The sequence below is a fragment of the Lygodium microphyllum genome, chromosome 13, assembly GCF_053477565.2.
Source record: "Lygodium microphyllum isolate KBCC chromosome 13, Lygodium_microphyllum_v1.1.10, whole genome shotgun sequence".
NCBI classification, from domain to species: Eukaryota; Viridiplantae; Streptophyta; class Polypodiopsida; order Schizaeales; family Lygodiaceae; genus Lygodium; species Lygodium microphyllum.
Window position 1 is genome coordinate 117,288,337 of NC_141147.1, and position 23,613 is coordinate 117,311,949.

General features: G+C 41.2%; 1 protein-coding gene across 1 annotated transcript; it reads left to right on the forward strand.

Moving 5' to 3' along the window:
* The first annotated feature begins 5,207 nt into the window (after positions 1-5,207).
* LOC148027111 (phytolongin Phyl1.1-like) lies at positions 5,208-8,890 on the forward strand. The gene has a single exon (XM_087691664.1). It carries the CDS (start codon positions 6,008-6,010, stop codon positions 6,878-6,880), a length of 873 nt encoding a protein of 290 aa, XP_087547790.1. The 5' UTR covers positions 5,208-6,007; the 3' UTR covers positions 6,881-8,890.
* The last annotated feature ends 14,723 nt before the right edge of the window (positions 8,891-23,613 follow it).

Genomic DNA, 23,613 nt, shown 5'->3' on the forward strand with positions numbered 1-23,613 from the left:
AGATACAACTCTGGCAAGCCAATAAATAGCTCAAGCAAGCTCTGAAAATCCAAGGTCAAGCCAAGACCGAGCTCCAATAGCAATAGGCTCCAAACAATGTAACTAGCATGTAGTAATGGCATAGGCTAAGCATGTCAAGACTGGTCAGACATAAGCAACATACATGCCATAAGTACATCCAAGATGAAGCATCCAAATGCTTTGCAAAGCGAGCTCAAGCTCAACCAAAGATCCCAAATCAAAACCAAGCTCTATGTCGAGCCCCAAGTGTCAATACATCACCATATATGTCTGAAACATAGCCCGAAAAGCATAGATATAAGTATACATGAGTAAAATGACTTCAGTCCAACTGTGTATAGCAATGATTTACTGTTCAAAACTGAGAATTTCAGCACCAAAATCAGCTCCAAATGGTTGCCAAACAATAGGCATACATTCCCCTAACATCCGAGCATCAAACGGGACCAACCGGGCATCAAATGACAATGCCAAACAAGATGTAGCATCAAATGTCAGTGTAACACTGTCATAAAATGCCTATGGACTATTATGATAGTCCCAAAAAGAGTGTTAAATCAGTCCAAATGCTATGCCAACACATCAACCATCAAAACCAAGCATCAAAGCATGTTCATATGCCCGAAATGGAGCCTTTCCAAGTGCCAATGGAGCGGGAGAGCTGCTGTTGTGACTGTCAATGCTGAAGACACATATGGGAGGGCTGCGTGATTTTGCCAACTGTAAATGCTGGTCTTGGGACTGCAAAAAATGGTGGCCAAGCTTCGGAGGGGTCCGGTTAAAGCCAAGGAAGGCCTCAAACAAGCTCCAGCAAGTCTTGTTCAAAGGCAAGTGAGATATGAAGCAAGGGAGCTTCAATGGTGGCTTCTCCAATCTTGTTTATAACCTGTGAGACCTGAGAACTGAAGTAAACCCTGAAGAAAATGATCAAATACCTTTGATGTAATGCCCTGAAGGTACCCAACAATGCCAGGAAGATGCTCGGGAAGCTGGGGAGTGACGGGAGCTCGAAGGAGTCGGATATGGCTGCCGGGAATGAGACCCAATGCAAGTAGGGAGTCGATGGGATGTTGAGAATGCCACGAACCAAGATCAAGAGTCGGAAAGCAAAGCTCTGATACCAGTTGAAAGGGAGCGATGGATCGAAGGTTGGACTCGAGAGCTATGGCAGGAGAGCAAAAGCAAGAAAGGGAGAGACTAGAAATGGGAACTCCGACAATCACAATGTGTGACCGGGCCTTCCTTTATTCAAACTGTCACTAAAAGAATAAAGAATAAAGTGACGGTGACAGGCGTCCGCCACCTGTAGTGTGCAGTGGCGGTGACTATTAGTGTAGTAAAACACGGGCGGTTAGGCAGAGGCACCATTACCCCCAACATTGTATGTGTGTGTGTATGTGTGTGTGTGTTTTTAGGATATGTATGTACACACACACACACATGCATAGAGAATGATCGTAACATCCTTGACTGTGGGAAGATACATTTGAAAAATCAATAATTCATGGAATTGCAAGATTGCCTTTCGAGTGTTTGATCACATGTTGCTTTGATTTAGTCATATGAGATCTCTTTTCATGACTATGTTTGTGTGTGTGTGGGTTGGGGGGAGGTGGGGGGGGGTTCTAATATCCCCCAAATTTGGTGAGATACATTTGAACATTCAATAATTCATCTAATCACAAAATTGCTTGTCAAATGTTTGATGGCATTTTGCTTTGACTAAGTTATATGGGATGTCTTTTGATATTTGCTTAATAATCCTTACTTGTCTCCCTGAAGACTTTTTAACCCTTTTATTTGGGAAATGTTTCTCTTGTCATCTATCATCGGAGTCGGTCCAAACACAATACTAGTGAGTCTCCCAATTCCCATTTTTTGAATACTAAAAAGGTGGCACCTGGATAACATGCCCATAACTTTCTCAAAACCATATGATGTGACCTATCATTGGAAAGTGTTTGAAAAATGGAATCTATTGAGCTATAGAGTGCTCGATTTGGAGTTATAGTGTTCAAGTTATGACAAATCCAAAGATTTAACCACGTGTCCCAAACTTATGGGAAATTCCCATATTCCCCAATATGGTGTATAATGGAGAGCAATGTGGTAGATAAGGAGAGTTTGAAAAAATAGAAAGGTAGGAAACATGTGAAACTATGTTGAAGCAACCTAGTGTTCCTTGCGGGTGAAGCGTGCAAGGAATGATTTTACATCAAAGATGTACAAGGGGATTTAACCCACTCAAAAGGATCATTCTCTCTTGGCAAGCTACCTATAGGCAATCTTGAAAACATGATTTTAAGATATGTAAGAGAGACTACTTAGGAGTCTTCAAGGTTTTATCTAAAGAAACATTTTGTGATTCGATTGTGTTTTCTCGAGTAATCATAATCAATTCAAGACAAAGCAAGAAGCAATCAATAGCTTCAATGGTCAGATCACATTAGATTAAAGAATCAAGTAATTAGCTCCTTCAATGATGACTCCCCTCCCCCCTCTTTTTTCCCCAAAATGCTTAGAAGCATGCTTTTAATTAATATAAAGCACCCCCTCCCTCCTGTGCCCCCTCTTTTGGCCCTGATATGCACAACATATTCTAACTACAATAGCACAAGACCAAAAGAAGCTGCCTAGTCTACTGACTAGAGGAGACCCTACCACCATCCTTGCCGATGCTGCTTGAGCCACGAGTACTGAGGTTGATATAAACCCTTGCATGGAGACAACCAATGTGTTTCCACCAAATGACCAAATCCCATGATACCATAGCCTAGGTTTGAATAGATCATTATCTTTTAAAGTGAGTTAATATTATTTTGAAAATGATATGCTCATGCGATTAAGAAATACATTTCTAAGTTCTTCCAATAGCATGCTTACTTTGTGATAAATACGTTGAGGTAGACTGTGCGGTCAGTCAGAGTGAGTGGCCACATTCAATAAAAGTCACTTAGCATTGAGGGCATGAGATAGGTAGCAAATGTAGCCCAACTCTAATGTGCAATCCAAAAAAGTATTGCACTTGGTGAGGTTTATGAGCTAGCTCATCACCTTGCTAGCTACTAGAACAAAATGTAAGGTTCCTTAAGGTGTGTTAAGTTAGGGATTGGAAGGGTAGATTCTATATACTTGTAGATTGTTTTGCCAATTGGATTGACGTGCTTTATGTCAATGAAAAGTTAATTATTTGCCAGTGAAAAAAATTGTGGATTGATTGATTGATGCATTGTGCTTAAAGGAATCGTGTTACAAACCCTTATGTAAGAGATTCATTAAGACAACTATTTGTATATGTCAAAACAATGTGGTAGTATAAATTGTTTAGACAACTAAACATTGTTGGGTGAGTGGATGGAAAACAGGTGGATAGAGATCCCAATGACTACATCCTATGGGTATTGGGTGGCTATCCCACTTAAACTCATAGAACATTTGGTAGGGTTTGAGATGTTGAGCTAACCTCATATTAGGGGAACAATGTGTACTTATGCTATGGTAGAGGGGTCGAGCTTGGTCCCCCTCAAATCACACTCTCTATGAACCAACTCTAAGATTAGTTCATTAGGTTGACATGCCATCTGGCTCCAAGGGTATACTGCAAACTTGATAGGTTGCTTTAGGTTATAACCATGTTCCTTCTACAAGTAGAGCCTAGATCAGCCATCAATCATTTAGACAATCCAAGACAAGTCATGGTGACAGATGGTTGGTCTCATGGATTTAGTCGGCTATTAAAAATTTACCTGTTGGTTTCTAGATTGGGTAACTTATAAGGATTCACTCTTAATGATTGCAATTTGCAATCATCTATTGAATATGTAGTCAAACACTGATTATTTCAAGCAAACCCTCACAAAAGGAGCATTAAAATCTTGAAAACATTAACATTTTCCTTGCATCGAAAGTGAATCATAGTTGGCAAGCGGGGACCTTAGGTTGATGGTGAAAGTCAATCAAGTTTGTCAAGCAAACAAGCGATTTCTATGAATCATACAACAATGTCTCTCATTGTCAATGGTGTTTCCATTAACAATTTTTAATGCAAAAATTAAATGACACATATACAAATGAGCTAATAACATGTTCTATAGATAGCTAAGCAAAAGTCCTCAAGATTTATTTCTACTTGCAATTAAAATTAAATGACATACATACAAATGAGCTAATAACATGTTCTATAGATAGCTAGGCAAAAGTCCTCGAGATTTATTTCTACTTGCAATTAAAAATTGTTAAACTTAAATAAGCAAATTTGAATTCTTTGATTTGGTGGTTGGGTAGAACAAAAAACAAGATAAGGTGATGGTATTAAAATGGCATGTGACAATACATGTAGACTATGAGTGTGTATAAGGATATATGTCAAGGCCTAATTAAAAGGTGTATTTGGTAAGAATGTAAGAAAGGTGAATGTAAGGAAACATCACTTGTGCTATGGCGGGCCAAGACTATTCTAATGGGGTCAATGTTGTCATAGCCTAGTGGTTTTGAGTGTGGGTTGAGTATTGTCGATACATGAGTTCAAACCTTGAGTTTTTCTTCTCGAAGGCACAACACATTTCGCATCCAACAACATTCTAATAGGATTGTAGTCCAAGTTGTTAGAGGATGGGTTGAGTTCAACAAGTGTGCGGGCTCAGACCCTACCTAGGTTGTGCCCGTGTGAGGGGCAGAGAGACAAGCAAGCCAATAGTGTGCTCTTAAGCTAATTGTTGGTGTGGGTTAGTCTGCATGAAATGCAAGGCACTCCACGAGTTTGGAGTCTCTTCTTTACACCCTGGGTTTCTCTTCCCCAAAAGCACAACCTGTTTCACGTCCAGAAACATGCTAGTATGGTTGTAACCCAAGTTGTTTGAGGATGGGTTGAGTTCAATGAGTGTACACACTTAGACACCACCTAGGTTGTGCCCATGAGGGTAGAGAGATAGGCCAATCAATGGTGTGCTCTTAGGTTAATTGTTGATGTGGGTTAGTCTGCATGAAACAGAAGGCACTCCACGAGTCTAGATTCTCTTCTTTACACTCGGGTTTCTCTTCCCCGAAAGCATAACTTGCTCTCTGTCCAAAAAGATATGCTAATATGGTTGTAGCCCAAGTTGTTTAAAAATTGGTTGAGTTCAAGAGGTGTGCGGGCTTAGACCCCACCTAGGTTGCACCCATAAGGGGCAAAAAGAAGAGAGTCAATCGTGTGCTCTAAGTTAGCTGTTGATGTAGCTGAGTCTGCGTGAAACGCAAGGCATTCCGTGAGTCTGGAGTCTCTTCTTTACCTCTTGATGGGATGATGGTGGTGATAATGATGTTGCGTGACAGGAGCCCTTTCCTCCGTGCCTATTCTTGTCACAGACGACTAAAGCTAAAGCAAAACGAGGTAAAGCCTAAGTCTCCCTTTCTCTCTCCCACGCAGTCAATCAATCAACCCCATCGAATCAGTCTCAATTATCTTCACCGGTGCGGTGCCATCGCTTTCCTGCCACAGTTTCTTATTTGAGGAATCAGCCACGGTGCAGGGATAAGATTCCATGGTTCTGATCGTCGGATGCAGATGTATCTCTGCACATGAATTGGTGGGGGACACTCTCAAGATCTCGTTTGCAACCATTTGGTCTGCTTTTTCTAGAGGCTTGATATTGTATCCCTTCTGTGGGCCTTTGACCCATCCCACCAGTACATACTCCTGAGAAACACTGCATTTAGATTGGAGGATAATCCTCCTGTACGGCCCATCAGCATTAATCTTCATACAGTTACACAGTTCACATTTGGCATTGGTTGCGATTCTTGTATGATATCCGATCCGGCATCAATTGCATCTCGGGTACACCCATCCAAATTCAGATACAGCGCATGCTTCATGGGTGCAACTGCGAATCGCATACATCACACACTCCATCGGTGGAGTCTGCACTAGGTATCTTTTGAGTCTATAGCTGTGGCTTGGAGCTGGATCCCCCTCCACAGGGGGAAAGGCCAACAGGACCCCACCATGGGGCCTTTGCCCAATCTTATATACTACTCCTCCATCTCCACTAGAAGATTACAAGTGATTGCAGAGTATCTAGATGGGGATGATGAGCTGCCGGTTATTGCAGCGAAGTGCCTTGAACTTGTTCCAGCCTTGCACAACAGATTCAGTTACACAACCAATGGGCTGATGTTTGCCTGCATCGTAGATAAGTCCTTCAGATTTTATGGAATCATGGATGAGGCCCTGGCCAGATCCAAGGCTCTGTCCTTCTTGGAGCAACTTCGGCAAGAATTTAACATGTTGTCATCAGCTCGTGGACTGCCAGTAGATGACATCTACTATGAACCACATTGCCTAGACAATGATTTCGATCCGATTTTTAGACGCCTCATCACACCACATGTGGGGATTCCACAGAAAGAAAAGGAGCGTATGGAAGAAGAGTCAGATGCCCAATGTGCAGGTGAAGGGGATGAGATTGGTTTCTTAGGGGCTCCTACATATGGTGAATATGATCACTCGGAAAATGTGGAGAGTCATGCGGGTTCTCGCTCTCCATCTACACCCTTGATTGGTAAGACCAACAGCAACAAATTTAAGCAGAAAAAAGGCAAAGATCAAACAAGGGATACAGTGGACATTAACAAAAACAAGTCAGCTGACAAGGTTCATAGACTGGAGATTATGTCAGATAGTAATCAACAATTGTCGAACCCACAAATGCAGAAACTGGCAAGCATGAAGAAGCGGGGCCAACAGCTGGCACGGCGGATGTGGTGGAGGAATGTGAAGCTTGTCCTTACTTTGGATGCCTTCATCTGTGTGATCCTATTTGGCATTTGGCTTGTAGTTTGTAAGGGCTTTTCCTGCATGCAGAAAACGAGTAATTAGTGTTGGCTTGATTTTTCTTTGACATATCCTCAATGGAGAAAGTGCTGCTGAGACTTCCAAGATGCCTCTTTTTGGCATGCAAGTGCCTCATTGGAAGGACAGTTTGCTAACAAGAGATGTGGAGAGATTCAGAAATGACAGATAATCTACTGGATTCTGAACGTTGGAGGCCTGCTTCTGCACAATTTCAGGGTTCTTCAGGTTTTTCTTTTGTAATGGTGCAGATATCTGAAAAGTTTTGTAGAAAGTTGCACAAATATAGGATAGGCACATGGTTGTATAATTTTGATTTAGAAATTGTGGTATTCCAGTTTTACAGGCAAAGGCTATCTAAGTCCTCTAAATTTGTCAAGTGTTTATTTTCATTCAGCCCTTGCAGTTATGTTGTGTTCAAAGACAACTCAGTTGTGAAGGTAATACTCTTATCAGGTGGGGAAAGTTGTTATTATATAATGTCTGTTCTTGTTAAGGCCAAATAGAACAAGTCACCCCTTGGATAAATGGATCTAAAAAAGACATTTGCTCCCTCCTTGGATAAAGGACCATGCAGATCAACATATGAATAAGTCACACAAGTGGCTGATGGCATGGCTGAAAATAAGAGGCTATTTCTTTGGCATAGTTTAGGATGTGGCATTAAATAGCTTTTTGCTTAATAATGTTGTTATGGAGGACATAACACGTTTAGTTTGTCACTGCCGAGAAAGTCCCAAGTTTACTGGATAGGTGGTCAAGCCAACCGCATGATTTTCAATTATCTTTGGAAGACATTGTTGTCTTTATGGCAGGTTCCCAAGGTGAGATGTCAGGCATGGCTGAGCCTTCCTTTGCAAACCCTCTACTGATGGGTGCTGAGATCTATTAATGCAAATTTTATGGTGCATTGAGTGACCATGTGGATGCTAGACCATGTGATTTTGGACATGGATGATCAGCATGTTTGGGCCCCTGTGCATTTTCAGAGAACAAATGTTATTTGCAGCTATTATTTGTAGACCCTCTTCTGCAGATCGTTTGTCCAGAAAATGCCCAATGCTTGAGAAATAGAAGGGTTTGCTTTAGATTCTGTCCACATAAATAAAAGGACGCAAGCCAGCAAGATATTGGAAGCTGTAGAAACCAAGTAGAATCAGATTTGTACTGTCTTAATGCATTAGAATCTATGGGGTATGCAGTGGAGAAATGGACCATTGGTGCGATCCCCAAAAAACTGTCAGAACTTTTCCCAACCAGGAACATTTCATAGACCACACTTTATTCAATAATTGCATTTATGCCTCCAATGCATGCTTTTAAAGCTCCCCTCAGGTAACAAATACATGCCCCCAGTACAAGGTACAAATCCTGGTATGCATCTCGTGGATGTTGATGTCAGTGGATTTCATTATGCCAACAAAAAAATGTCAAAAATATTGTAGATGAGGATGGCATGGAGTCGAAGACCATGCAGAGTATATAAAGAACAATATCCCAGCTTGTATGAATCAGCTATATATGCATCCAAATTCATGCACAGATTGTACAATGCATATGCTGAGTTAGAGAATGGTCCTTATTCAGGGATATAGACTTCATATTCAGCTATCTGTATTGTGCATGCTTGGGCTGGAATGGATGGCTTGATATAGTCTATATGCTGGCAACATGGTGATTTATCAGGGTAATTGCATTACATACACATAAGTAACAAGCATGTGAGGCCTAAAGTGACCCTCAATGGTAACGCATGCCACATCCGAGTATAACAAGGTCTGGGTGGCAGTGCCGCTACTGGGCTTTCTTTGCCATAGTTGGGAGAAGGCAATGTATATTAGGCAGTGGTCCATGTAAATGTGTTTTATGGTAGGTTTGAACATTTTAGTGGTCCTTGAGTGTAGTGGCATGCTCACTTTGTTTGTAAAATGATGGAAAGTGAATGCAATGCAGCTGTGGTGCATTTTTGCAAGCAAAGGGAAACTGTCATGTTGTGTGAAATTGGGAAGTACCATGGCCAATTGGAGGATGGTCCATACATTCATTAGCAATGCATTCCTATATTTTATTAGTGACCTTTTTCAATTGAAGTTGTATGTAATAAAAGAGGTGGTGTTTTTGCTTTCCTTTGTTGTTACCTTTGTTATTCTTAGTTCCATGCCTTGTCATTCTTAAGCATGTGAGTCCATAAAAGTTGGTCCATCAGTCTTTCCTCCATTCTCAATTTGCAAGCATGGCTCAAATAGGGAAGCAATAGATAGGTTCATAGTCAATTTAGGCTAATGTACTATCTTGAGAAGAGCTTAGGAGATGGAGGAATAAACTTTGCCTCATTGGAGAGGCTTTTTTTCCCCCCCACCTCCATAGATCAAAATAAGGTAATTGAAAGCCCCAATCATGTGACTAGAGATTTCATAGATGAAGAGGATGTTTGGTTGTCTTTAGTCATGCTTGTCGAAATCTAGGGAGTGAGGACAAGGACGATGGAGTCATTGCCATAGAAATATAAGAAGACACTAGTGTGGAAAACATGTTGCAAGCAAAGTGTGAGGCCTCAAAATTATAATGCTCAATGATAAAACAAAATTATGTCAATAAATGTTTAAAGCAAAAGAGGTCTGCAAGAATCTCAAATTAGAACCACGGATGATCATGAGGCAAAAAGCCATCCTCTCTATGTAGGGTGTAGCTCCTCATTCTCCCCTAAGAATCATAGTCAAACACAAGCTTTGACTCCTGCACAATATAGTAGAACAAGAAGAAGATTGGACTTATTACTAGTTTCTTGAGGGACCCCAAAATGATGGAGCTCAAACTACCCAACTACCCTCAAGTAGACACACTTTCACTCTTAAGTTTCCCTCTCATATAAACAAAAGAACAAATTTATTAGTCTTAATGTCGAATCTTGAGTATCATCTAATGCTTTTCCTCCTTTGCCTTTAAAATCTTATATATTTTTAGGTTCTTTAAAAAGATAAGTATTTAATGTTTATATTTTTCTTGTTTTTAAATATATTTTTCCTCTTTCTCTAAGGCTAGTCTTCTTGCAAGGACACCATGTTTGTCTCAATGATACAATGGACAAGCTTGATAGGTTTTTGAATTTATTGTCCTTATTATCTTCTAATTGTTTTTTTATTCTAATTCTTCATCACATCACTACTTTCAAGGACCTTGCCTTTATACACTTATATTGGACTTGCCTTTTTAATAACACACTCTCAAAAGAAAGTAAAAATGAAATTTGTGTTTTTAACCATTCATATACATAAAATTTTATGACCCAAGATAAAGCTTCAAATGCTCACAATTTTTTATCCACAACAATTGCTACAGTCACAGGAATAATAAAAACTCCTAATATAAATTGTTTGATATCTGTTGAAGGCCAACATTTGCCTATGGGAATAATTCTATACCTATCACCATCATTTTTTAATTAAAAGAAATCTTTTTCCACCAAAAGATCCTAATATCCTAACAAAGCATTCAAATGAATATCCAAAAACTAATTGTACAATGCTATTAAGCATTACAATTTCCCATTCTTTAGTTGTTAGATTGATGAAAAGGAAACAAGTATTGCATACACAAAATACTAAAATTAGAATAAATGTGAAATGCATACACAAAATCCTAAAATTAGAATACATGTGAAGAGAGAACATCACAAGGATGGGTTCAATCATCCCCATAAAAATGAGTGGTACAACTACTCGTTCTCTTTCAAATATAATCTCACTAGTATAAATCTTTTTTCCTCTTTGAGACCCCTTTGTGGTTTTCGAATCACAATCAAAGTGAGTTTTCGTGAACTTTCAATGCAAATCTGAACTTGCAATCACATTATTATGATACATGCTACGAAAACAAGATGCTTTTTGTTCATTTATTTTTGTGGATTTTTATTTATTTGTTTGGCATAGTGTTGTGTGTGATATTAGTCACATTATGCTTGGTAGATAGGTAGGAAAGAACTAACGTATTTTGTGTTTTGGTGAGTATATTATTAGACAGAGTTAAGGGGATTAATTATTTAGAGTGGAGTATAATTTAATGCACACGGATTAATTCTTTTCATATGCTTCATTAGTGCAAAGTTATTGTGCTTTTGGGTGCTCTCTAGCGTGAAGATATTGTATGTGTATATGTGCAATTTATTTATGTGGTTGTAATGTTTGTGCAAGGCCTAAATAAATCTAGACTATTATTTTTGTTACCCTTAGAATAGATTTATTAGATGGGGGTTGGAAATTAATAGGCTAAAATCATGGTCTTCAAGAAAAAAGGAAAGAAGCCTAAAATGATACTTTTTAAATGTATTTTGAGCACAAAAAGATAATGCAAATCCATAAATACATGCATGGGGGAGGTATACACCCATGCATGGGGGGAGATTGTAGCCAATGTTTGTGTCATGCACTCTTTCTTTATTTTCTCTCTTCTTTTAATCTTTGAGTTCTCTCAAATTTCTTGTGATTAAGGTCATTGTATGGTGGACTACAACATTGGTATCGAAGAGAGGTGTTTGGTCCGTGCATTAGAGGGAGGTGTTTGGTTGATGCATCAACATCATAGTGGAGGCATATATCCATCATTGGAAGTAATATTATCTTCATCATCAATGGTTCGAGTTAGAAAGGCTTTGTAGCATTATCTCACATGTTGTATTTTTCTAATTGTGTGTGTGAAAGGCTTATTTAAGAGATTTTTTATTACTTTCCACCTTAACAAAACCACATAACTTGCAAACAAGCACTCATTTAAGCGGATTTGAAGTTGAATATGGTTTTGACTTAGAGGATTAAAAAAAAAAATCAAAGAGCAATGATCTAAAGGTGCCATCTTATTGAGCGCCCAAGACCACCATTTGCCGATCCCTCCTCGCTGTTGAAAAAGGGGGGGAGGGGGGCTCAATAAAACCCCTCCTCAATACTCCTTTATTAGGCTCTTCTTATTCCTTCACACCATAATCCCCTCTTAAAGGACATCATTACCTTAGCCTCTACGTTAGTGAAAGTCTTCTCAGCAACAAAGGGATTAACAATTCTTCATGCAAGACTATATCTTTACTCTCAAGAACTTGTTCATGTGTAGGATTATCATTTAATTCTATAGGATCTATGTTGTCAAAAATCTTGTTTTTGCGGAAGTAATTACTATTTTCAAAGATGTCAGGACCTTCCAATAATATGGACAAAGCTAATTATTGGGGATTAAAGACTGCATATGCCTAATCACCTATTTTTACTTGTACTTACTGTCCACACACATGTACATTGTAGGTGGTAGCTGCCCGTCATTATCACTTTATTCTTTATTCTTTACACGACAATAAAATTAAGGAAAGGCAAGTTACACATTGTCACTATCACAGTTTCCACATTCCGTCTTGCTCTCTCTTGCTTGAACCTCCATAACTTTTGCTTCTTTCTTGCTTTTACCAATGCTTCCATTCCTTTTTCAACTTCCAATTGGTATTAGAGTGGGCATTCAAGGAGCTTCATTGACATTGCATTTAGCTTGGGAAGAGAGCTTGACTTACAACTTTTATGGTAGCCCCATTTCAATCCATGTGAGGTATGCATTGGCCTTCCCACCTTCAATACTTGTTCCGCTAGTTGAGGAGCTTCCTAGGCCTTGGTTGAGCCTTGAAGAGTGCTTACTAAGCTAGTTGAGGAGCTTCCTAGGGCTTAGTTGAGCATGCTATAGAAGCCGTGGGACAACTATGGCACCTTGATAGCACTTTTATATTTTGGCCATAACTTTTGCATATGATATCGGATTGAGGTATTCTATAGCTCAAAACTAAGAGCACAAGGAAAACTACAAATCTTAGTAATAATAAAGTTGATTTCATGTAGTTTTTAGTTCTACATTTTACATAGAACAAAAAAGTGCTAAATTGGACATCAAGCATTTATAGTTAATATCTATGTATTAAATACATATATGACATTCGAATATTCTACAGGATACTTGGCATTCTTATTTATACTTAGATGTGCTTATGTTAAGCTCTACATCTTGGATTTGAGCTCAATTTGTTGCACTTGGACAGTGGCTATTTGCTCCAATGATTTCCACAGTTAACCCCAATTCGAGACATAGAAAAAGATGTCTAAGTCCAAGAAAACTCCAAATGTGGACACAAAGGAAGAAGTAGGAAGGGAAACAGCCAAAAGCGCAAGGGCAGCCTCAAAAGCTAAGTCAAAGGCAAATGAACATTTTTTAAATGTAGGGCACCCCTAAAACTCTTGTAGAAGAGCGCCAAGCTTCCTCTTGTGCAAATTGTAAAAGGTAGAAGGGCATAGGTAAAGAGAAAGGGCAACTAGAAGGGAATATGAAAAGAGGACCTTGCCACAATGGTCGGTTATGTAAAAAAGGGGATGGGTGCCCAAAGGGATAAGGGTTTTGTATTTAAACTCAAAAAGTGAATGAGAAGCTCATTCTTTGGTGTGTGGCTAAAGTTGACTCTTCTTCTTCCCTTCTTCTCTCCTTCTTGATTACTTGTGTGTGCTTGAGAGAGGGAGTGTGAGAGCGCGACGGAGTGAATGTGTGAGGGTGAGGGATCTTGGAGAAGAAGCTCTCCATCATCTCCTCTCTTCTTCTTCTCTTCTCTTCTCTTCTCTTGTCTCGCATGTGGCTATGGAGGATGGAGCTTGGAGGTGGAGGCTTGAGCTTGCATAATGAATCATGGAGCTACCAACTTGCTTGAAGGAGGAGGCTACTCATTTGGGCATCAAGGTAAGCTCACTACACCCCGGTAGGATAGAAGGTGTGTCGATTAGGTAAGAGATAGCCATTTGTGCTTGCTTGAAACACTTGAAGCAATAAGCGGTTCGTGGGTCTTGACAGTTGAGCATGAGCTCCCTCTACATTTTGATTTTGTTTTGTTGGGGGACCAACGGATTCAAGCTTGAGCACTTGCATGCCCCAAATCGAGCAATGAAGTAAGGGGTTCATCCCCGAACTGGAACTTGAGATAGGTAGGAGATTTTGGGGTTTTAATCTTCACAACAAGTAAGTATTTTGATTTTTTGATGATTAGGCAAGTAAGAGAAATCATTTCAATATTTGGGAACTTTTGATTTTTGTTGCATTTAGAGTAGGATAGGATCGAGAAATTGAAGGGAAAAGCTTTAGGGTTGTTGTTGTAAAAGTGGCCCAAACAGGGCACAAAACAAGGAAAAATGGGAAAAAGAGCACTTAGATGTATTAATGTCGCAAGGGGAGTGATTGGAGAGGTCAAGACTTAGTTGGGCAAGGGTTTAAAACTCAAGAGGTCGAGGGAGAGCTCATTTGGAATAGTAGCATTGAGAGAGAGAGAGAGAGAGAGAGAGAGAGAGAGAGAGAGAGAGAGAGAGAGAGAGAGAGAGAGAGAGAGAGAGAGAGAGAGAGAGAGAGAGAGAGAGAGAGAGAGACCAAACCTTTGCAGCAGATCGATCGATACATTTTGGAGGTTTTTGAGCACCTTAGGTACATGCAAACCTTGATCTTTGTCCATCGATCTATTCTGGAAGTCCCTATAACCTAGGATGCTAGGAATCGATTGACTTGAACCAAAATCCTCGCCCTTGCCAACATGTGCCATTGCACTCACCCTATCCGAGTCCCAGACTCAGACGGACACTATGGGGTGAGCCCTAGAATTGGCCCTCGATCATTCGTCCTAGTCACATTCAAACCCTTCACTTGGCCATTTGACCCAGCCAATTCAGCCTAACTACCATTCAACCCACTCGACCTTGCCCACTCGGACCACCATATTCAGCTTGTCATCGGAATAGGATGATTGGGCACTTGACTCACCTTGCCACATGGCATTTGGATGGCCTTACATCACCTTGCCACATGGCATTCGGATGGCCTTACGTTTGGCCCTTGGACACTCGGCCCTCAAATTTGGCCTTGATATCATTCGGCCCTAGGCCACTCAGACGGGTTAAATCTGACACTCGAACCCTACAATTCTGATCAACTGGGTCGAATCTAGAATTTGTTAGATACATTTGTTGATCCTCACTGACTTGAAGCATAATTGTACAAACCTTGGAGAGCGATACACATGAATAGAACACCTTTCTGGCACAAGAAATGAGAGAACCAATGAATTACAAACCTAGAAGTAACGCCAGCCAACCTACTAGCTGTCCACCCCGCTAAGAGCGCCAAATTGAACCTAGACCCTAAGTTGGACCTTGACTGAGCGGAAAGAGGCAGCGCAGACCATAGAGACTAGTGGGAGCGGCCAGAGAGACCAAGCTTTAACCCCTATTAGGCCAAGAACGTAGACATGAGTGCTAAAGCTGCTTTTACCATTCTACATTGCACCCCATATTATTTTTCCAGTAAAAAATCCCTATTGTTGCTAAGTCCTTATACAAGTACCAGTCGAATGATGATCCCTACAACTTCATAGAGTAGTTTGAGTAGGTTTGTGAGGCCAACGGCTTCACTGATCTCACTCAGTGCTCGCAAGCCTTCAGCCTATGCTTAGGCGATAAGGGAAAGACTTGGTACACCAACTTACTTTCAATATGCCACAGAATGTAACAATTTCAACCATCTCAATGACATCTTCATTAAGAGATTCTCTAAGGCTGGGTACTTAGAAAATATGATTGTATGGCTCATGAACGTGAAGTAGAGAGATAAGAAAGATATCATGGATTATGTGACCCATGTGAAAAGTCTCTTTTAAGAGAATCTGGACAAACGAACGACCCACGGAAAGAGCGGTGTCCACCGTCTTTATCAATGGAAAGCATGGGTCAATGACCATTTGACATTCTGCATCCTGGAGTCTAGTCATATTCTCTCGAGTAGGAGATGCATGGAGAGCTCGAAATTTGTAGTAAAGAGCTCTACAAGGCCTTGGTAGGCAACTCAAGCTTGCAAGGAGACACACTTACTAGGGTCTTTGAAGCGCCATAAGAGTGGATGACCAGCTCAAGGAGAGGAGCTCTAGGAGCTCACGCCGCGATGAGACTATAGCTCCAGAACCTCGGAAAGGAAAACTACATCTAGCAAACAGTTGGTTCCAAGTAGCCAGGATAAGGGAAAGAATACTAGCCAAAACTTGGAGGTAGCAGAGATGAAGATGGAGCTAGTGAGACTACAAGAGATAACGAGGAGACCTATGCACCCACACGTCCAATGCATGTATTGTGGAAGAAAGCACCTGACAATTGAGTGTCAGGACCCTAGGTCTCGACCATGCACCAATTGCAGTAGGTTCAGCCACCATGATGCCATGCATTGAAGGCTACCGAGGAGACTCCCACACTCGCAACCTTACAACCAATCTTATCTAGGGAATAGGCTGCCAAATTTCTTTGGGAGGCACCTAATGATACTAAACCAACCATTCCTAGAATGGAGATAAATCCCATAGGCATACCCCGGCCACCTAGACCTTTTGTAATCCATCCATTGAGCGAAATTCTAATCCACTATGTGGAGGAGTCGAATGATGACAAGCCTCGATGGTGAGGCCACACCCATCTCATTGCATGTCATGACTTGAGCGTAGACAAAGCAGACCGGCATATCACTGCCAAGGCCTAGAAACTTAGATGCAGTCTCAATCGAAAAGAAAAGTCATATGCAAAGGAAAAAGAAAACCGACGTAAAGGTTACGCTCAAAACTGAGAGTTCCACAACACTACGTATTGGAAAGAAGGTCATAGACACAAAGGTAGAGACATCTGCTCCAAAGACTGCTGAGAAGGGGAGTGCTAAGGTAGGGGAGTACCCCAACCAGAAGCACCAACTAGAAGCCATAGAAAAAGTGAAGGAGTAGGTGAAAGAAGCCTAGGAACACCTGAAGGACACTTAGCCCATCTTGGAGGATGAGATCGACGATCTCTCAAGTGTAAGCACACCATTTTTGCCTCCACGACCAAAATCGAGAGATGAAACTACACCACAAGTAGTGCTGCGCTTAGACAGAGTTTAAATGCTATGGGCCAGCAAATCAGCCAAGGTCATTGGCCAAGAAATGCAAAATTAAGAGAGAAGCAAGAAGTTAGCAATCTCCTTACAACGCTAGTAACCACTCCGGTGACTCTAAACTTAGGAGGCTTACTTAGGCAGCATCCGATGCTATGGCAAGAACTGAAGCAGTGGGTGGAAGGATCGATAGAGCAAGTTGCTATTGACTTACACAAGCATGACACAGTAATGCAGAGACCAAGTCTGATGCTACACTCAATATCCAAGTCCTTGTACGTTAATGCTTTCTAGAAAGGCACCGAAATGCATATAGTCTTGCCAGTCCTAGCTCTAGGGGATACCACAAGAAAGGGAATCGTAGACATGGCGACAGGAGTTAGTGTGCTTAGACTCACAGTGCTCCAGGCTTGTGGTAACTCGCTTGCTGAGAATTCTAGATTTAATGTCACACTGGCTAATGGAATGAAAGTAAAGCCATTCGGAGTACTAAAGAATTGGCCATTGAAGATTGCGGGAGTCCAATTCTTCGTAGACTTCATAGTCATGAAAGGAGTGGACTATGATATCTTGTTAGGCCGACCCTGAATGCCCAATGCATGAGTCATAGAAGACTAAGGCAACGGTCTGATCTTCCTAGGCAATCAAATGGAAGGGGTAAGGGTAGAGATGGATACTTGGAAGACTACACCTGTCGACTTAGATGCCATCTCAGCTGTGTTGAAGGGTGATGTGCAAGTTAAAAAATCATATGGGCTACTCACCAAGTATATCCCTTGTCCTGAGGATGAGCGACATTGGATGTACGTGATAGCAACAATCGATTTGCCATTCTCAAATAATAAGGAGTACAAGCAAGCTGCTAAGGCAATTGGTAAGCCTAGTAACCTGCCCTTAGTACTAGTCTGCATGATGGCTAGGAGCTTGCATAGACAACCCAACCTTGTCATATTCCACGTACTGAACAACAAGCAAGAACTCCTTGAGATCTTAGAGCATTTGACAAACAAGCTAGCTAGTGACCCAACAGTCAATCTCAAGCTGCTTAAGGATCTCTTGGATGAACCCAAGTGGCAGTGGACATACTCCAAACCTCAAAAGAAGAACACTTTTAGAGTCAAACGAAGAGTCATGCGCATGGATTGCCATCGCATGTGGTTGGAGCATATAGGAGCAATTGACTATGAGCAAGTAGGCCTAGTCCAACTGAGTGCCGCACCATTTTCAAGACAGATTCACCCTCTGAGCTACGACCACTAGGAGAGACTCCCTCTTCTATAGCGAAGGGAGAGAGTTCAATTCTAAGTCAGAAGTAAGCTTAGATAGTGAACTTGAAATACCTCAACTGCCTAAGACCAGATGCACCAAAGGAGACTTACCAGTCTACCTAAGGCATGGAAGGTTGAAGGAAGAATGAAAGAAACAACCTAAGGAACCGCAAGCTAAGGAGGAAAGAAAGCCGCAAGACTTGTCAAAACGATTCATAGAGTTTAAGAAAGGCGATAGGGTAGTGATCTTGCTAAGATCCAAATGACAAGGGCAAGCGAGTGAACCAATAGAAGGGCCAACCAAAGTCAAGGAGGTTAATCTAGCTAAGGAAGGGGAGATGCCTTGGCCTGTCTTTATAGCTGATGACTACACCTAGACAAACTTACTTCGAGCGGTCTTTGAATGATGTTGATTGTATCATCTCTCGTGGCACGTGGTATCAAAGAACAATATTGCCATAGACTTTTTGAAAGTTAAGGTTATTGCTACCACCACCATCTAATTACAAGGGAGTTTAGTGCTTCTTAGGCCATACGGGGTATTATCGAAGATTTGTACTGAACTATGCATTGATTGCTAGACCTCTATACAAGTTGTTGATAATATTCAAATGGACCAGTGTGCATACGAGGAATTGAAGAAGGCTTTAACCACAATACCAATCCTATGAGCCCCTCACTGGACCATAATCTTCCATGTTCACATTGACACTTTAAAGTTTTCTGTGGGACCTGAGTTGTGCCAACATGGAGAACACAATCTAGACTATCTAGTGAGCTTTGCTAGCAAACAACTCATGGATACAGAAATAAACTACTCCACAACAGAGAGAAAGGATTTAGCCATGGTGTTTGGTGTAAAGAAATTTTGGCATTATCTTTTGGCTACGGCTTTTTTTTTCTTTGTTGATCAAGCCTTGCTTTATCTCGTTAATAGACCTTGTGCTACAGGATGCATTGCTCAATGGTTACTTCTACTTTTATAATTCAACTTCTTCGTGGTTGTACGCAAAGGGAAGTAGCATTACATGGCTGACCATATGTCTCGCATACCCACAGGAGAAGCTTTTGGACAGGGCATCACAAACGAATTGCCAGATGTGCATCTATTTAACTTGTCTAGTGAGAGAGATTTGTTTAGAGCTAACTTGATGCCATATTGGGCAGATGACATAGTCTAAGTGCTTAAACACAGACTACCTGAACAACCCATCGAAAAGGCCTGACTTAGATGACTCACTCTTAAATTCCAACCCTATTAGTTGATAGCATGCCAATTCTATAAGCTAGGGCACGAGGGATTGTTGCGAAGATGTGTGTGTGAGCATGAAATGCATGATGTACTTGCAGAGGCACACTGCGGGATTATAGAAGGACACTTCACCGGAGACACGACAACCCGCAAGGTGTTGCAATCTCAATTGTGGTGGCCTACTCTTTTTCAAGATGCAACATGATTTGTCAATCATTGTGAAGAGTGCCAATGGACCAAGGTACCTATTTGCAAGGAAAAAATGGAGTTAAGTCCAATCATTGTAAGACAACCATTCGAGAAGGGGATGGACTTCATTGGGCCTATTAGTCCCGCAACATAGTGCTCGCAGGCCAAGTACATCATTGTTGCCATAGATTATCTCATGAAATGGGTAGAGGCACGAGCCATGAGAAAAAATGACACTAGGACCACAACTAAGATCCTATGGGAGCAAGTGATCTCACGATTCGGTTGCCCCATTGAACTAGTTAGTGATCAAGGCACACACTTCATCAACAAAGTGATCGCTCACCTCCTATCCACCTTCTTGATGATCCATCAAAAATCCTCACCTTAATAGCCTCACGAAAATGGCTAGGTTGAGTCTACTAATAAAATCTTAGTGAATGTCCTAACCAAAGTAGTCTCTACCTCACGCAATGACTGGGATAACAAACTAATGGCAGCCTTATGGGTCTATCGGACAACCTATAAAATGATTGTAGGACAGACTCCCTTCAGATTGACCTACGAAACTAAAGTAATTCTACCCATAGAATTCTTAATTCCTAGCTTGATAATAGCTCTTTAAGAGAGACGGGACGGAAAGGAAGCATGGATGAAGCGCTTAATGGAGCTGGAAAACTTATCGGAGACTTGACTTCTAGCCACCCATGCACTGATATGCGAGAAGGCACGATGCAAGAGTTGGTTTGACCAAGCACTTCAAGCAACCACATTTCAAATAGGGTGACTTAGTACCGTTGTACTCAGTTAAAGGTCATACACAGAAGATGAAGTTTCGAGGGCTAGGACCTTTTTGAGTCACAACCACCAACTGAACCGGTAATGCAGAACTCAAAACCCTTGAGAGTGAGGGCATAGGCTTTTTCAATGGTAGTTGCATAAAGAAGTACTACCCGCCCACACACCCACTACATGATCCTCCAATGCTAGAGTCCCCGATCAATGTGCAAGTGGCCACTATTATGAAAATTGAAGATGAAGATGAGAAAGATGTGGCTCCAGCTTACACATTGCTAGTTGAAAAAAGACTTCGATGGCTTACTCATGGATGTTCTCACCTACATCACTCAAGTAGGCATCCATCCTTTCGACATAGATGGCTATGATAATCTAGAATAGAATCCAAACTTCTATGCTTCTATGCTTGGCTCATGCGAAAGTAAAACACCGAGAGCACGCATTGAATACCCTTCACCTCTCAAACCTTAATCCCAGGAAGGATTCTTCTCAATCCCAAAGGGGAGGGGGTAAGGTGAATCAAACATATAAGGTGAATGGAACATGCAAGGAAAAAATCCTTAATCAATGTCCAAAAGTGGAAAAGAGTGGATGAAAATCAACTTGTGATTGAGGAAAAGTGTCATAATTTGTTTGGAATGAATGGACTGCTTGAAGGAAAATTCTCTTTTGTACTTAAGTATTTTATTCTTTCCATAAAAGCATAATCAATTCCTGCTTACATTTCAGCAAAAAATTATATTAAGGACACTAATGGTGAACTATGGTATCATGGCAGGAACTCAAAATAGCAACACGACAAGATTGGGCCCATCGGCTTCCATTCATAGAAGAAAAAAGAGCAAGGTACCACATCTCCCGCAAGATCTGCGCCTACAACCAGCTAAAGTTCAAAACTATCCTCAACATTGAAGAAGTTGTGGCCAAGGAGGAGGTTGCCAAAAGAGCCGTAGAATAGTGTAATCTAGAAAAATACGTCAAGAAATTTGGGCAGGAGACTGACCACACCAAATGTGTAGAGTTCTTGAGAACCTACGATTCTGACAGATAATGTGGCACGATGATAGTTGGAAGAGGAGAAGAAGCCAAGCAGTACAGGTCTAGCTCAGTAAGGCCTTGGTGGAGAAGCCACTAGAGTTGGAATCTAAGGTGGAAAGGAGACAGAAAAGAAATGTCTATACCATGTGGAGAAGGCACTAGGCCTTGGTGGAGAAGGCACTAGGGCTGGAACCTAAGGTGGAAAGAAGACCGAAAAGAGATGTCTATGTTGAGATATTTGCAATCACACCTACTTTAGTCCCTTTGTATAGGACAGCTAAGCTAGAAAGATGCAGTCCATTCTATGAAGAGAGACAAAATCCCATATGCACAGTGGATGTTAAGTGCTACCAAAGAACTCTATATAATGATGTACTTGAGCTATCACTTTCATATGATGATAATGCAATAGTACTTGTCTCTTCTGTCAAGTGTCTGTGTCATTGTTGTCCATACACAAGATTGTGTTTATGAGTTCAAGTCTCAATCTTGAAACCTAATTCACTTGTGTAATAGTTGTCTACATTGTCATGTCAACATGAGTTGTGTCTTTATCTTCCATCCTCCATAGCTTCCGCCTTTGCCATGCTCTAGATCCCGCATCTTTTACATGGTATCAGAGCACAGTTGGGCATGGCACTGCTCCTCCAGATCCATTGTACTCTCATAGCTTAGCATTGCTCAAATTGTCACAGCCCGATACGCATAAGAGGCAGTGGTCTTAGTAACCCAACTGCTCCACATAGTCCATTAGGTGCAGGAGGAAGCACAAGTTCTTCCTCTCTTCCACCAAGTCTGCCCACTTCAAGTGGGGGTGTGATTCCGTCAGTTCAAACTCCCATTGCTAATCCGATTATCGCCATGGCACAACCCATTGCAATTCCTGTAGGGACACCGGATTTGCCGGCTTTAGGAGTTCCCTTGCCCATTTTTAATGGGTTAGCTGAAGAGGATGCAGAATTTCACATTTGTGAATTCCAAAGATTAATGTTCAATTATCGCATCCAAGATGAGGGACATCTTATGATGTTCTTTAATATGACGTTAAAAGGAAGGGCTGCGGTATGGTATCAGAGCATAGAGTCTGGGACCATAACCACAATTGATCAATTCTATGTAGCTTTTCAAGGAGAATATGCCCCTGAAAGAGGTGGCCAATATTTGTTGCGTGTCTTGAATGTAACACGCCAAGACCCTCATGAGAATGTGAAAGCATATGCCAAGAAGCTTAAGTAAGTGTTTCATAAGTTACAAACTTACATTCCCATTCCGCCTGCTGCCCAATTGCAATACTTTTTGCATGGGTTGGATTTTAATATTCAAGTATAGTTGAGCAGTGTGGCCTTGGTAGATATAGACATAGCTATTACATGGGCAGAGGGAGTAGAAGCACGATTACAAATGGCCTACTCTTCTCGAGTGAATGTTTAATGCGGGTTTAGTACCTGGAGGCAATCTACCATTGACGAATGGAAGTCAAGGGATGCCTATGACTAACCCTAATGGGAGAGGAAGTATGGTTCAGAATGTACCATTGCTGCCAGCTCCTCCCAGTGTGACTATGCCTATGGCAAGTCAGTTGGCTCCACCAAATGTTGGAGGCCAAGTTTCGAATTCTAATGTTGTTCCTGTAAGTCAACAAGCAATGCCAAATCAGATGGTTAGGCCAATGGAACAACGGGTAGACGATCGAGGCTATGAATCGAGTGCATCTAATGTCCTTGGCGAAGTTAAGGATATGATGAAGCACTATACCGACATGATTTTCGAACAATATCGACAAATAGCTGTCAACGTTAATTTCTTGAAGAAGCAGCAGGATTTGATAGGGAGTCGACACCTTAAAGAGGGTGGACCCTCAAGATTTAGTTGTAAGTGGTGTGGTGGACAGCATTTCCCTAGAAACTGTCCAAATGTTAAATGTGACAATTGTGGGAAGTTGGGCCATTTAGCTGCTACTTGTTGGAGTAAGATTAGTTCCCTCCAACAAGGGAGTAAACAGCCAGGCCCTGTTAATCATAGAGCGCAAGGAAATAACTTGTAGCAGAATGATGCACCAAGACAAATATTGCAGAGAGGAAAGACCACTGTAGAAGAGTTGCCACAAGGCAATGGAGTCAGCCTTATTGAGGCTGTACGAGTCAATGATGCTGAAACCTCTAACTTAAGAGCTGTGACAAGAGGCCAAAAGGCTAAAGAGGTTGACAAAGATAATGCAAAACCGGTTGAGGGAAACCCTAAACAAGGGGACGCAAGTC